Genomic DNA, 12772 nt, shown 5'->3' on the forward strand with positions numbered 1-12772 from the left:
CCCATAATAATAGGCCAGCCAGTATTAGCCACTCACTCTATACGAGAAACACGGCTGAAACTAATGTCGGCAGTCAAGATTAGCTCCAAGCTCCTCTTTTTTCTTTAACCTTCGCGAACGTGAAAGTCGACGTAATTCCGATGCCCCCTCCCCTCCCACAAGTCTCGTGCTAGTGCTCGATCAAGATTCTAGATCGGATCGCTTCTCAATCTGGAGTATCTTATAGGTTGGGCCTGCTGGGTTGGATGTATACTTGCTTTTTCGTTTCACCCCTTGCGCTGGGTCTGACCGGTTCTTGTTAACTAATAGAATTGCCTTGTCGTTGCCCAACCCTTCTTGTTTCGGCTGTTTGAGCCATGGTTCCCTTTGCCCTGCATGCATGATGCTGCACCTGCCCTGGTCCTGCAGTGGCACGTTTTCCAACTCTTTTCGAGTCGCTTGTTTCGGCTGGCGCCGCCCTCTTTGCGCTCTGGCGCTCTGGGGTCTTCGACAAGGCTTCGTTCATCCCAGGTGCAGCAGACTAGCCTTATTGAATGGGGGTTTGCGAGGCCTGACCCGCTGCTGCAGCTGAGGCTACAGATTATCATGACTTCTGTTCGAAATAGCGACGGATCAGGGCGATCACGAGCGCTTGGCACGGCTTCGAAATTAATTCGATCGTTAGCGTCTTGATCCTGATGGTGATGTATGTGATATCAAAATAGAAGCAGGAAGCCAAGAGAAGATCACTCAACCCAAAATCCAACAGCCGGGATTTTCTTTTCAATAGTTCTGATTCCGACGGTCTGGGAACCGATATCGGAAGATTCCGTCCCATAGGCACTTAGACGGTGATACCGTAGTAGTCGCGGCTGACTAGGGACCAGGTTCTGGTCAGCCAACACTATGTATCAGTCATTGATTTTGAATTCCAGGCTGCTCTTTCTGTGCAGCTGTGCCCCTGGCAACTGGCGCGCTCATCCCTGCGCACTGGTGCAAATCAACTGCAGCGATCTCTGTTCTCCGCGGTGTCGGGCCCCATACTGGGGAACCAGCGGAGAACGCCAAATCCCGGCGAGAGGCGTCAGGTGGCTTGAAAGGTGTTTGAGATTTGATGTTTACTTTTTCCTCTTGGCTTTGCTTGCGCTTTGGGCTCGCGGCGAAAATGAGGATATTCATGTCTTGCGACGTAGTTGGCGCAGACAGCGCCACACCTAGTGGAGCTCTATGAGAGGCGCCAGAGAGACACTGTTTAGGCTGCCGTGAGGGTGGGAAGACAGCAATCAGATTACCGTCACCATCACCGGCAGGTAACCATCAGTTCATGGCCAGGTCGGGAGATTCCGTGACTGTGGTGAGACGCTGAGGATAGTATGACTCGATGAGGCGTTGGGAAGCTCGTGGAAACACCCCTGCACTCGATCGACGCACGCAAAATGCCCGTAGCCCTATAGGCGTTTGAGAATTCTGCACAGTCAGGAAGGCCTGCAGGCCGGTCACCGGCGCATCGGCATCATCATCATGCATTCTCGCTAAGACGAACTTTTGATTGACTGAAGCCAACGATGCTCCAGTGCAGCAGTCCACCAGCCGGCCAGGTCCGCAGATCGCTTCTCCGCAGTGGCAGTTGAGCCTTCGAAATGGGAAGACCTGGGAGGCTGGAGGGACTTGGATCGCTCGATTGAGTTCGGCTCTAGCCCGAGAGAAGTGCGAGAGCCTGCAAGAGCCAGTCCGAGGGCTCCATCGGCTTCCTGGTGGAGGGTCCATGTTAACCGCCGCTGCCGCAGCGCATATTCACCCGGCACCCTTTGCACGATTCGGATTGGTCCGGGCTGCTCAGTCTCCTGCAGCGGTTTTCTCGAATTTCCTTCTGTCTCTTGTCTTCTGACACATTGTCGGGAGCTTCTTGGTGTTTGCTAGTGCCAGGGCCTGGTCCTTCGCCGGTCTCTGCCGTCGCAGTCCAATCGCTGCCGGTGAATTTGCTGCCACACGAGCCATTTCCTTTCCTCGCACTCGTCGGTCCAGAGACGACGCCTCAACCGTGCTTTTCTGAGCAAGGATTTGCAGTTGCATTTCTTTTTCTCGTTTCTCCTCATTCCTGGATCCTGATCACTGGGCGAGTCCGACGTGGTGGATGAGACTTCCCTGTCGTTCACACTCTGGGCCTCATTCTAGCCGTTTTGGGAGCTTCCTGCGAATCTGCGATGGTTGCCCGGCCCCACTGGCTGCTCTGCTCGACCTCGTTGGACTTGTTGCACCTGAACTTCATCTCGCAGATATGATACAACCGTCGCCTGCTTTTATTTAGAGGTCGTGCCGCGCCTGTCTTTTCCATCCGAGTCCTCTCTCTGGTTCTGGTTCAACCTGGTCCTACTCCGGCTTCTTCCCTCCCGCCTCCCCCTCACCATCGACTGACAGACATCGGACCATCGCCGGGCGAGACTCACTCGCCTGTTTCTCCCCTTCTTCGTATACATCAGATACTATCCCTCTGACCGCTTTCCCTGTCCCTCCTGCGGTAACGACTTCCCATACCCAGAATTCTATCATTATCGCCTATCCCCGATAATCCCCCGATCGCCGGTTTCCCCACGGGGCTTCGCAGACGACCGCACGCACGCAGTTCCCAGAGCCCATGCCATCAACTCGCGTTATCGTCGTCGCAAACACTCGCTCTCTCAGTTATTTTCGGGCTTGATAGATGAGCGTGCTTGACAAAAGCCAAATCTCCGCGGGTAACCTCAAGGGCATTGGCTAAGCTGCTGCACACAGCAATAGAGACATAGACGCACAAATTTACAATCATAAGACGAAACTGGGAGCTGAAACCATATTCGGCTGAGGATGACCTTCGCTGTCACGACTATGGCTCCATTGGACCAGAGCACGCGCGGACTGCACACGGACCCGGGATCAGAGAGCCCGGACACTCATGAGGCCAATGCTCCTCCGCGCAAGAGGAAAAGGACTCGCAAGGTCCAGCTGGATCGTAAATTCGACTGCTCGTTTGAAGGATGCGGCAAGAGCTATTCACGCGCGGAGCATCTATACCGCCATCAACTGAACCGTATGCTTTGCACACCTCCCTGCTCTTCCCAACCCACTAGCATGGATACTGATCCTTCGCCGCCTTAGATGCTCCAAAGCAGATATACCGCTGCGACTTCCCTGAATGCTACCGTTCTTTCGTGCGACAGGACCTCTGCGTACGGCATCGCGAACGCCACACGACTCAGGGCTCGCAACTGCAGAAACGCGATCACTTTGCGCAGGCGGCTTCCACAAATACCAGCGGGATCTCGAAATCTCAGATCATTCATAATGCCACACAAATACCTCAGTCCCAATCCCAATCTCCTCCTGTCCTCTCGCCGCCGGACTCTAAACGGGGCTCTACAGGCCCGGATCAACATATCGGTACGACCAGCGTTCCGGTTTCTTCGCCTCCAACCGCTGCCGGCTTTGGACGGCCCTTTAATTACCAACCCGTTGTTCAACATCATGCTCTCGAAACAGCGGACTCTCCATTTTCTCAGCAAGGCGGGTTGCCGGACATGGGCTCACCTACCGCCTCTATGGCTTTCAATTCTCCGCCATTGCAACGTTCATTACATGTTGGTGTCCACAATCGCCATGCCGTGAACGGATCGCCTACCAACGAAATGGGGCAAGGCCCTCGCTCGGTCCCGATGGACGAGCCTACACCTCTATCCAACAGACCACAGGATCTCAGTACAGGCTATGGAGTCTCAACTGATCTCAATGGATCTTTAATGAACCCTTCTGTCTACAGTTCGCAAACGGGCATGCACATCCCAGTTGATGGATACTCTGACATCAGTATAGCGCCAGTAGCTTCATCCACATCTGCCCCGCTTGATCAAGCAAACGGTCTGGGGGTCCTAGACTCTATGGCGGGGATGATGACCCAAGGCTCAACAGTGGGGGACATGCAATTCGACTCCATGAGCTCTGCATATCCGGTATTTGGTGGTGAAAGCAATCGTTCACCCTTCCACATGGGTGACGATTTCACAGCATGGCTCTTCAACGAACCGGCGCCTGGGTCGTCAGCAGCTAATCAATCGGCAACAAGGATGGTACCCGGCTACATGGATGCGCAGATGCAGAACCAGTTTATGATGAGTGATGCCTCTTACGGAAGCCTTTTCAACACTGTTGTTCCATCCCATCCAATGAGCGTTACCAGTATCCTTGACCCTGGCTCACCACGGGCGATCATGTCCGAGGAGAAGCGCCAGGAGCTGCTAGATCTCATGTCCACTCGGTTCAACGAGGCCGCATACTCCGCAGTTGCGAAACGCAAGGATGCTTTAATGGATGGGGACATGGACGACGACAACCACGTGCTCAGCCTGTCCAAAATGCAAACTTACATTGGTTCATACTGGTACCACTTTCATGTGCAGCTGCCAATCCTGCATCGGCCGACCTTTGTAGCCGATAAAGCGCCGAATTTGCTGCTGCTGGCCGTGATGGCAATCGGCGCAGCAACCCTGGACACTATACACGGGCAAGACGTCACCGAAACAGCATCAGAGCTGGCTGATTTCATTATGTGGCATCTGCGGTGGGAGATTTTCATGGAAGGAGATTTCCGACCGCCCGCCAAACTTTGGATTTTCCAGTCATTGTTACTTCTGGAGGTTTACGAGAAGATGTACTCTACTCGAGCACTTCACGAGCGAGCGCACATCCACCACGACACAACTCTGACGTTAATGCGACGCGGTAGTTCCCTGATAGGCCGACACTCGTTTGACTCCCCTGCGAGTTTGAGAGATGACCGGCAGACGCGGTCGACTTCTGGGTCGACGATGACACCGGACTTTGCAGCGGACGAGTCTTGGACGCATTGGATCAAGACCGAGGCGACTCGGCGAGTTGCATTTGCGGCATTCGTTCTGGATTCGACTCATGCCACGATGTTCGGACACTCGGCGAAGATGGTCGCACATGAACTACGTCTACCGCTTCCTTGCGATGAAGCGTTGTGGTCTGCTACCAGCGCCACGGAGGTTGCTCGGGTACAGGCGAGTCTTCAGGCCAACGGCCTCAGACCGGTGATGTTCCTAGACGGGCTTAAAAGGACCCTCAACGGGCAACGTGTGCGAACAAATGCCTTTGGAAGGACTATTCTTATGGCCGGTCTCCTCAGTGTGAGCTGGCACATGAACCAGCGCGACCTGCAGGTCAGCTCGCTCGGTGTCGCCCATGCCCTTGGAGGCCGCGACAAGTGGAGGTCTGCGCTGTTACGTGCCTTTGATAACTGGCGCCGCGACTTTGACGAGGCTCTCGGACAACCGGGCATGGCTTCTTTCCCTAATGTATACCGTGCCCGGTACGCATTAGACGAAGACAATGTCTTTGAATCGCGCGACGTGCTCCACGGCCTGGCTCATATGGCTTCGCATGTCGACGTCGTTGACTGCCAGATCTTCGCCGGTGCCCGGAGACTAATGGGACGGTCTATTACTCCACGAGACTACAACGCTGCACGGGAGAAGATGGTAGACCGCTGGGCAACCAAGGCTTCTGCCCGCGACGCTACCTTTTACGCTCTGAAATTCCTCGCCGAATGCCTCATGGACAACCAGCACGGAAACCCCGATGTTGAAGGAGAACATTACTGCGGGCGCGAGGATTACCTCCTCAACCGGCCGTGGGTAATTTACGTTGCCGCCCTGGTCGTCTGGTGCTACGGGTATGCCCTTGAAGGCCCGATATCAAACCCACCGGAGCTTTCGACAGTCGCAGAGCAGAGGCAAGATATGCAGGCATTCTTGCGCCATGTAGGCGGCTGTCGCGAGCCAAGCGACCTTGAATCAATGAAAGGGCGCAACCGGTGCCTTGGTTTGTTGATGATCCTGCGGGATGGGTTTTCCAACGCCCGATGGGAACTGTTGGCGGAGGCCGCAAACCTGCTGAGCAGTTGCATTGACAAGTCGAGAGGAGTGTCGCAGTGACTTTCGAAGTGTTAGATATCTTACCAGTACATTTATACCCCTTGACTTCGTATGTGGCTTGGATGGAGTTGGAGTATGAAGGACATATTTTTTTCAGATGGACAATTTTCTTCTCTTTTCTTTGTTGATATGTTGCATGTGCTACGACCGCAATCTAGAGTATATATATCCCCTGTACGCATGAATTAACAGATCCCACGCCCTTTAACTATTTTTAGTAATCCTGAAGTCGTCTGGTGTGCTCTTGGCCCTGAAACATGGTGTGGTTAACTGGTGTTGTGAGAGCGGAGCCGGTTACCACAACAACCAGATTGCGGTCGATCTCCCCAACTTCAAAACCGTCCCTCCTTTCTCTGCATTCCACCGTCGGTCTTCCAGATTCCCAATTGCATTCCCCTTCTTGAGTGCATATCAAATCGATCTTATTCCTCGCGAAAGCAAGAACTCGATCCATACATTCCACATCCGCTTCAGACACAGCCCAAACAATCACCATGGTACGTCGCCCCGGTCGCTGAACATCATTTCCTATCCCCTCGATTATTTCTGCAAGGAGGGACGGAGTTGCTCGCAATGAGCAGAGCAAGCAAAGCAAAGGCCGCTTTGGTTCAGGGCCACTGCAGTCCCTGGATTGCGCCTTCCGCATTGTTTTGGTGAAGATGAATTGAATTCAGCCGTGGTCGGCCCAATGGCGGTTCCGTCCCCTCAAACCAAACATCGCTTGCCCTCCAATCCGTCGCTCGCTCGCATCATCACGCAGCCAGCCAGCCGCTGGTGAACTTTCTTTCCTCCTCATCTTCCCATCTCCCATTCTGCTACTGCTGTCCTTTTCAGCGCATTCAAAATGTCCCGCAACAATAAATCATCTCACTCACCTGATGCTCATGAGCAGGCCTCGACAAACTACAAGGAAGCCTTCTCCCTCTTTGACAAGCGTGGCAGCGGCCGCGTCGCCCTCGAGTCCCTCGGTGACCTTCTCCGTGCCTGCGGGCAGAACCCGACCCTGTCTGAAGTTGCCGATCTCGAGAAGAATATCGGCGGTGACTGTACGTTCCGTTTGCGCTTTATTAATGAGAAATGAGCGCCTGTTAACCGGTGCTGTGTCTAGTCGATTTCGAGTCGTTCCTGAAGGTCCTTAACCGCCCTGGTGGATTCCGTGAGCCTGGCGAGCCCGAGGAGTATTGCCGTGGGTTCCAGGTCTTTGATAAGGATATGACGGGTGTTATTGGTGTTGGGCAGTTGCGCTACAGTATGTTTTCGCCTGGTTCGAGGCTATCGGTGATTGGGTGCTAACGGGTTTTGGATGACAGTCCTTACAAACTTGGGCGAGAAGATGACCGATGACGAGGTTGATGAGCTGCTCAAGGCCGTCGATACCAGCAGCGGGGAGATCAACTACACCGGTATGTTATTGCTCATGTGGAGATTGTGATGGTGATACTAATGATATTCTAGATCTCGTTCGCACCATCCTGGCCAACTAAACTACGATACCCTTGCCCTTACGTCCTCATGATTCTTCTTATGATGTTACACTACTTTCATAATCCACATATTCAATAACTTCTCTCGATGTATCCCCAGACTGCTCTAGCCATTGAATGAATCCATAGAACGATCACCTGGATATACATGACCCTACATCTAAGTCACAAGCTCTGGAATAATCATTTAAACCAATCCGCCCACTCCCGATCTACACTCCTCATCTTCTCCTCATCGCTCATAATCTCCGTCTCCATCAACGCTCCCGGAAGCAAATAGACGGCCCTATCTTCTCCACTCTCCCTTTGATCCTCCTCCCTGATCTTCTCCCCGGCCTCATTCAACCCACTTTCAAGTGCCTTCAATCCCCCCTCGGCAGGGAAATGCACCTCATCCAAAAAGTACCCCACGGTAACCCGACACCGCCCACATCGTAGAAAGACCCTCTTCTCAAACCCGTCCTCCCGTCGAATCAGCGTCGGCTTCCGGTCTCGCGCGTTTGTAGAGAGGAGAATCGTGTAGTGTTCCTGCCGCCCATTTTGATCCTGATTCGGGGATCGGGCTTGAGTTTCTTCTGGGGTTTGTGTAGTAGACGTGGAAGAGGATGAGGGGAATGTGTGGTTGCGTAGTGGTAAGATCCGGGCGGAATCGGCAGCGTTCTTTTGTCGCGTCGGGAGGCGTGATAGGTCGCGCGTTGTGGCGATTAGCAGGGTCGCGCAGAAGCGGCAGTGGTGGGTTGTTATTGGGAGGGTGGAGGGGGAGGGTGCGGTTGGTTTGAGTCCTGTTGTTGCTGTTGTTTCTGTTGTTGTTGGTGGTGGTGTTGGGGTGGACATTTTTAGGATGTTGTGGTGTTGCTCCCCGGCTCGCTCCTTTGTGGAAGTATAAGTGTTTCGGGTTTGTAGGTTGGCTAGGTCGGGATTTAGATTGGTTTGAGATTAGAAATAGAATGCAACTGTAAGTACAGTTCAATGGACTTGGGGCGAGTGAGTGAGTGAGTGAGGGAAGTTGAGGTATTGGAGGTGGAGAGTTTTGCAGTTGTCATCACTGCTCTTATCGATAAGCCTTCATTCACTCTCTACGCTGTACTAATAGTACTCTTGCCCCCACCATAATATTGAATTGAAGACGAGATTTGGCTCTGTAGAATGTCTATGATATGGAATAGCTGTATAATTGAAAACTCTTCGGGTATCGAGTCAGTCTTTCCCACCCAAGGAGAATCCATCTAAAGGCAGCAGGTATATATATTGAATCACTCCATAGAGCTACAATATTGTAACATTCGCTTCACGCCGCTTATTTCCTACATACGTTGATATATACCAGCGACGACTGCCCCTTGGAGCGTACAGTGGTGCCATCTGTTTCTATACTGGAACCAATGTCCATTTATGTAGTATGGATGTAGTGCAACAACCGAGCTTGAGTTCCACTGGAGTTTGACACTGGATCTATTTTGGATTCGCTAGCTCATGACTACTGACCAGCAGGAAACTGTCAACATGCATGGCGTGCAATAGTCTCAAATTCTCAAAAAAAAAAAAAAAAGGGAGAGAGAGAGAGAGGGAGAGAGAGTTGTCGAGCCCAAGGACACATCCCTTTAACCACGAGACCTCGCTATTAGTACCGGTTGCCGGTCCTCCTGGCAGTGGATGAAGCCCCATTGTTCCAGGGCTTGTCCCGTTTTCGATATGAGATCTCATACAATCTTCGATTATTCCCTGCGCAGTATTCTCAACGATGAACTACCAAACCAAGGTGAAGTTATATGGATTGAGTTACGTACGTTTAGTTTGATCCCCTTTCACGGATATTCTATCTAGAGGGAATCCGCATCTTCGCACTGCCCCTCCATTTACGCGGCTCTCTGATGAAGGGCCAGGTGGAGGTAAGTAGTAGCTAATGGTCAAACTATACCACTATACTCAAACAGGGCGAGTTCATTATGAGTTCTATCTACGGTTGCTGCGTTAGATAACATCGACTGCTCAAGACCAATATATATATGCTCCCCGAGTTTCCACCCCTCAGCTTCCAATTGGCTTTTGGCAATGAATGTACGTATGTGCTTGCCTGTATATATAATATATACGTATTATATAATACCATTCACCCGCTTCTATCACTGACCACCGACCATCTTACTTGTGTCGAAATCATGCACGAATGCCCAGAAGAATGCACTCATAGCACTCATAATTGCATCCCAGCTGACACTACTGCAAGCCGGATGAACATACACAGTGTCCCATAACTTCTTGGCAAACTCGCCATAAGACAGGTCCGTACCGAGTTCCTGCGACGCCAGGAAAGTCAAGTAGACCTGCAAGAGTATTGAAGCTGCCGCCACCAACATCATTAAGTCAATGTAGTGTTGGGTGCATGTAGCAATTTGTCGTCGTCCTTCCGCTTTTTCAGTGCGCTCAGGCGAGGAGCCACCTGGGCCCAACAAGCAGGGAACAAAGACCAAAAAGTGAGGCGCAAGTAGGATCAGCATGAAATTTTTCTGGTACGCATAGATAGGGACGGCGAGAGTGTCGAGAAGTGAGAGTGCAACTGGGACGACTTCATAGAGTAACGGCGGATACCATGAAAAGGAGAGACTCTTCTCATCAGGTCGTGCAGATACAGTAACTGCAGCAAAGAAAAGGTTTGCAGAAAAGGCGACGCTGACAGCCTGGGCCAGAAGCATGAAAACCCAAACATGGGGTATACGATACCTTCGACCTATTATAATTTATGTTATTCAGGGAATCGTTTAGCTTTGCCATTGAGGGTAGAATACCTGTGATACCAAGGAAAAGACTCCAACCAATCGTCCATCCAAAGATCTGACCACTCCACCAGACTCGTGCTGGAGTTTCAGACACCGTTTCCCAAGCTTCTTGGAAGATGTAGGTATTGTACAACCACAGGCCCATGCGAGTAATGAAAGGCGTCTCTTCGGTTGCATACGGCAATCCCTGCGGGCTAGTCGCCCAATTTTCGTATGTGTGGATAAATAGCGAGATCATGTAGTACCAAGTAGTACCAAGACTCATAGCAGCCAGGAAGAGAAAAAGAAACAGGTGCGTTCGCCGCTGGCTATCAGCCCAGTCATTGTTCTTCTGGCGTGTCTGGTACCGGACATAGATGGTGCGACAGCAGGTGAAAGCCAAGGAAGTTATTAGAGAGAGGTACCCAATAAAGAGGAGAATGGACCGGTAGTGAATCGGCGGTTTCTCGAGCGTGGTATCTGCCATGTCTTTTGCTATCATGGACGAAAGTATCCGATTCTACTAGGGACTAAGACAGTCAGATCACGCAAGTGGGAATCTGCGTTTAAAGCCGTGGAATCCCCCATTTCCAGCCCCCACCAGTGTAAGAACGTGATGAGAGGGGTTTGTGACCACTTTTTTTTTGGACGAAGGAGCTGAAATTCGTTGCTTCGGCCCACTTGGCCGGCTAAGATATCCACACCCAATTAGGAAGTGTCGACGGCTCCAAGTCCGTCATGGTATTGTAACTTTGATAACTTGAAGGACAGATTGCATCCAACAATACAGATTTATTTCCTTTTGCAAAATATACGGAAATAGACTGGGATTGTCCCGCAGCCATATATTCCCCAGCAGCTGAAACCAAGCGGGTTCCTTGGTGTTGGGCGTGGCTGTGACGCTTACATTAAGTAACACCTATAAAGCCCATAATATAGACCTGACAGCGCCCTAGTAGTTGAATACAAGTAATTCCGTTGCATTCGGTGCTGAGAAACGATATCACGAGCAACCCAAGGGTTTCCATACTAGTAGAACAATCGCATTGTTCATTGTTCGAAGGCTGCAGAAACTGGACCCACTCGCATGGATCCATATTTTCCCAGCCAACCGGCAGCCGAGGCACATGCTCGTAAAGATACCTACCTTACCAATAACTGGTCTATGTGTATCCATCTTAATATACTTCCCGCGAAACAAATTAACCGTACACCGTATTTACACGGAATTCGAGGTCGTAAGCACAATCTTCCCAATCTGCGCCTGGCTCCACATGAACTGATAAGCCTCCTGGAGCTCAGTCAAAGCGAATCTCTTGCCATCAATGACAGGCCTGATATCATGCTCTTCGATAGCCCTAACCATCTCTTCAAATTGAACCCGGTTGCCGACCTCAATGCCCCGAACGGTGCAAGCTCGAAGCAAAGGCTCCAGATAGGTGAGCCCCGCGTCATCTTTCTTCTGTCCCGTCAGGAAACCAATGATATCAATCCCACCACCTCGCGCAACGCACTGGAATGACTGCGCAATGGTTTGCTGGCCCCCTACTTCGATAACCCGATGACATCCCTGTGCACTGGGAGAAAGCTCCTTCGCTCTGGCGCCCCATTCTGGATTCTCTTTATAGTTGAGAACATGGTGCACGCCCAGTTCACGGAGCCGGTTAGCCTTTTCCTCAGTCGACGTCGTTGCTATCACAATCGCTCCTGCAGCAAGGGCGAACAGAGCAGCAAAGAGGGAGACCCCGCCGGTACCCTGCACCAAGACACACTCACCGGCCTTTAATGGGGCGATTCCGTGGAGGGCATTCCATGCAGTGAGCGCTGAGCAAGGGAGGGTTGCGGCCTCGTCAAAGTCCAGGTTTGATGGCATTGCGATTACGTGCTCTTGCTTGAAGACACCCATCTTGCGGAATGTTCCGGGAGCACTCGGTGAACTCCCTGGGGTAAATGACATTTGTTCGAGCGATGGTGCGTTTCCCACATGGAAGGTTGGGTAGTAGAGCGGAATCACTTTATCTGAGACTCTGAATCTCCGCACGTCAGATCCAACGGCAACGATGACCCCGGCGCCATCTGAACCGGGTATCATGGCGGGTTTGTTGTCGGGGATCCAGGGAAATGTTCCATTAGCAACTAGTCTCCACGGTCAGCGAATGGTTACTGTGGTCTGCATCCAGTAAGGATATTGGTACTTACTGCTAACATCAGGGTAATTGAGCGCCCAGGCACGGAACTCAACTAGGACATCGCCAGCTTCCAACTGACGCAGCTCTAGGTCGGAGGACCATTTGAGAGCCGAAGAGCCATCGCCAGGGCCGGTGCCATGTAGTTGCCACCCAGAGGTGTGTAGGGGAGTTTTGGTAGACATATGATGGCAGTTCAACTGTTTTTTTAGATCGTAGAATTGCCTGCTGTAGTCTTCTAAGGAGCTACGACTTGGTTGACTTTTTTCAAAGATGCTCGTCTGTCGCCATTTAAATACCATAGGGCTACTATTGGGAACGTTGGAGATTACATCAACTCTCCAACTCTCCAACTCGCCAAATCTCCAAGCCTTCAGATA

General features: G+C 51.7%; 6 protein-coding genes across 6 annotated transcripts; 2 read left to right on the top strand and 4 right to left on the bottom strand.

The window, feature by feature from the left end:
- Positions 1–894: 894 nt before the first annotated feature.
- ASPSYDRAFT_34898 (uncharacterized protein) lies at positions 895–1746 on the bottom strand (the record flags this gene model as incomplete). Its single annotated transcript, XM_040845290.1, has 2 exons — positions 895–1236; positions 1411–1746. The coding sequence occupies 2 exons, from the start codon at positions 1744–1746 to the stop codon at positions 895–897; spliced, it is 678 nt and encodes a 225-aa protein (XP_040698896.1).
- An 823-nt stretch (positions 1747–2569) lies between these two features.
- On the top strand, positions 2570–6213 carry ASPSYDRAFT_441198 (putative C2H2 finger domain protein). Its single transcript, XM_040846793.1, has 2 exons — positions 2570–3046; positions 3115–6213. Exons 1-2 carry the CDS (start codon positions 2824–2826, stop codon positions 5964–5966), a joined length of 3075 nt encoding a protein of 1024 aa, XP_040698897.1. The 5' UTR covers positions 2570–2823; the 3' UTR covers positions 5967–6213.
- ASPSYDRAFT_440810 (putative cytokinesis EF-hand protein Cdc4) lies at positions 6214–7542 on the top strand. Its single transcript, XM_040846786.1, has 5 exons — positions 6214–6463; positions 6859–7012; positions 7075–7215; positions 7277–7369; positions 7422–7542. The coding sequence occupies exons 1-5, from the start codon at positions 6461–6463 to the stop codon at positions 7448–7450; spliced, it is 420 nt and encodes a 139-aa protein (XP_040698898.1). The 5' UTR covers positions 6214–6460; the 3' UTR covers positions 7451–7542.
- Positions 7543–7633: 91 nt separating this feature from the next.
- On the bottom strand, positions 7634–8284 carry ASPSYDRAFT_159486 (uncharacterized protein; the record flags this gene model as incomplete). The annotated part of the gene is made up of 1 exon (XM_040842831.1): positions 7634–8284. The coding sequence occupies one exon, from the start codon at positions 8282–8284 to the stop codon at positions 7634–7636; it is 651 nt and encodes a 216-aa protein (XP_040698899.1).
- A 1044-nt stretch (positions 8285–9328) lies between these two features.
- On the bottom strand, positions 9329–10822 carry ASPSYDRAFT_71626 (uncharacterized protein). The gene is made up of 2 exons (XM_040850595.1): positions 10237–10822; positions 9329–10178 (listed from the first exon to the last, which is right to left on the bottom strand). Exons 1-2 carry the CDS (start codon positions 10706–10708, stop codon positions 9574–9576), a joined length of 1077 nt encoding a protein of 358 aa, XP_040698900.1. The 5' UTR covers positions 10709–10822; the 3' UTR covers positions 9329–9573.
- Positions 10823–11425: 603 nt separating this feature from the next.
- On the bottom strand, positions 11426–12577 carry ASPSYDRAFT_135576 (zinc-dependent alcohol dehydrogenase family protein; the record flags this gene model as incomplete). The annotated part of the gene is made up of 2 exons (XM_040840730.1): positions 11426–12342; positions 12406–12577. 2 exons carry the CDS (start codon positions 12575–12577, stop codon positions 11426–11428), a joined length of 1089 nt encoding a protein of 362 aa, XP_040698901.1.
- Between the last annotated feature and the right edge of the window lie 195 nt (positions 12578–12772).

This window comes from Aspergillus sydowii, assembly GCF_001890705.1.
Source record: "Aspergillus sydowii CBS 593.65 unplaced genomic scaffold ASPSYscaffold_12, whole genome shotgun sequence".
In the NCBI taxonomy this organism is placed as follows: Eukaryota; Fungi; Ascomycota; class Eurotiomycetes; order Eurotiales; family Aspergillaceae; genus Aspergillus; species Aspergillus sydowii.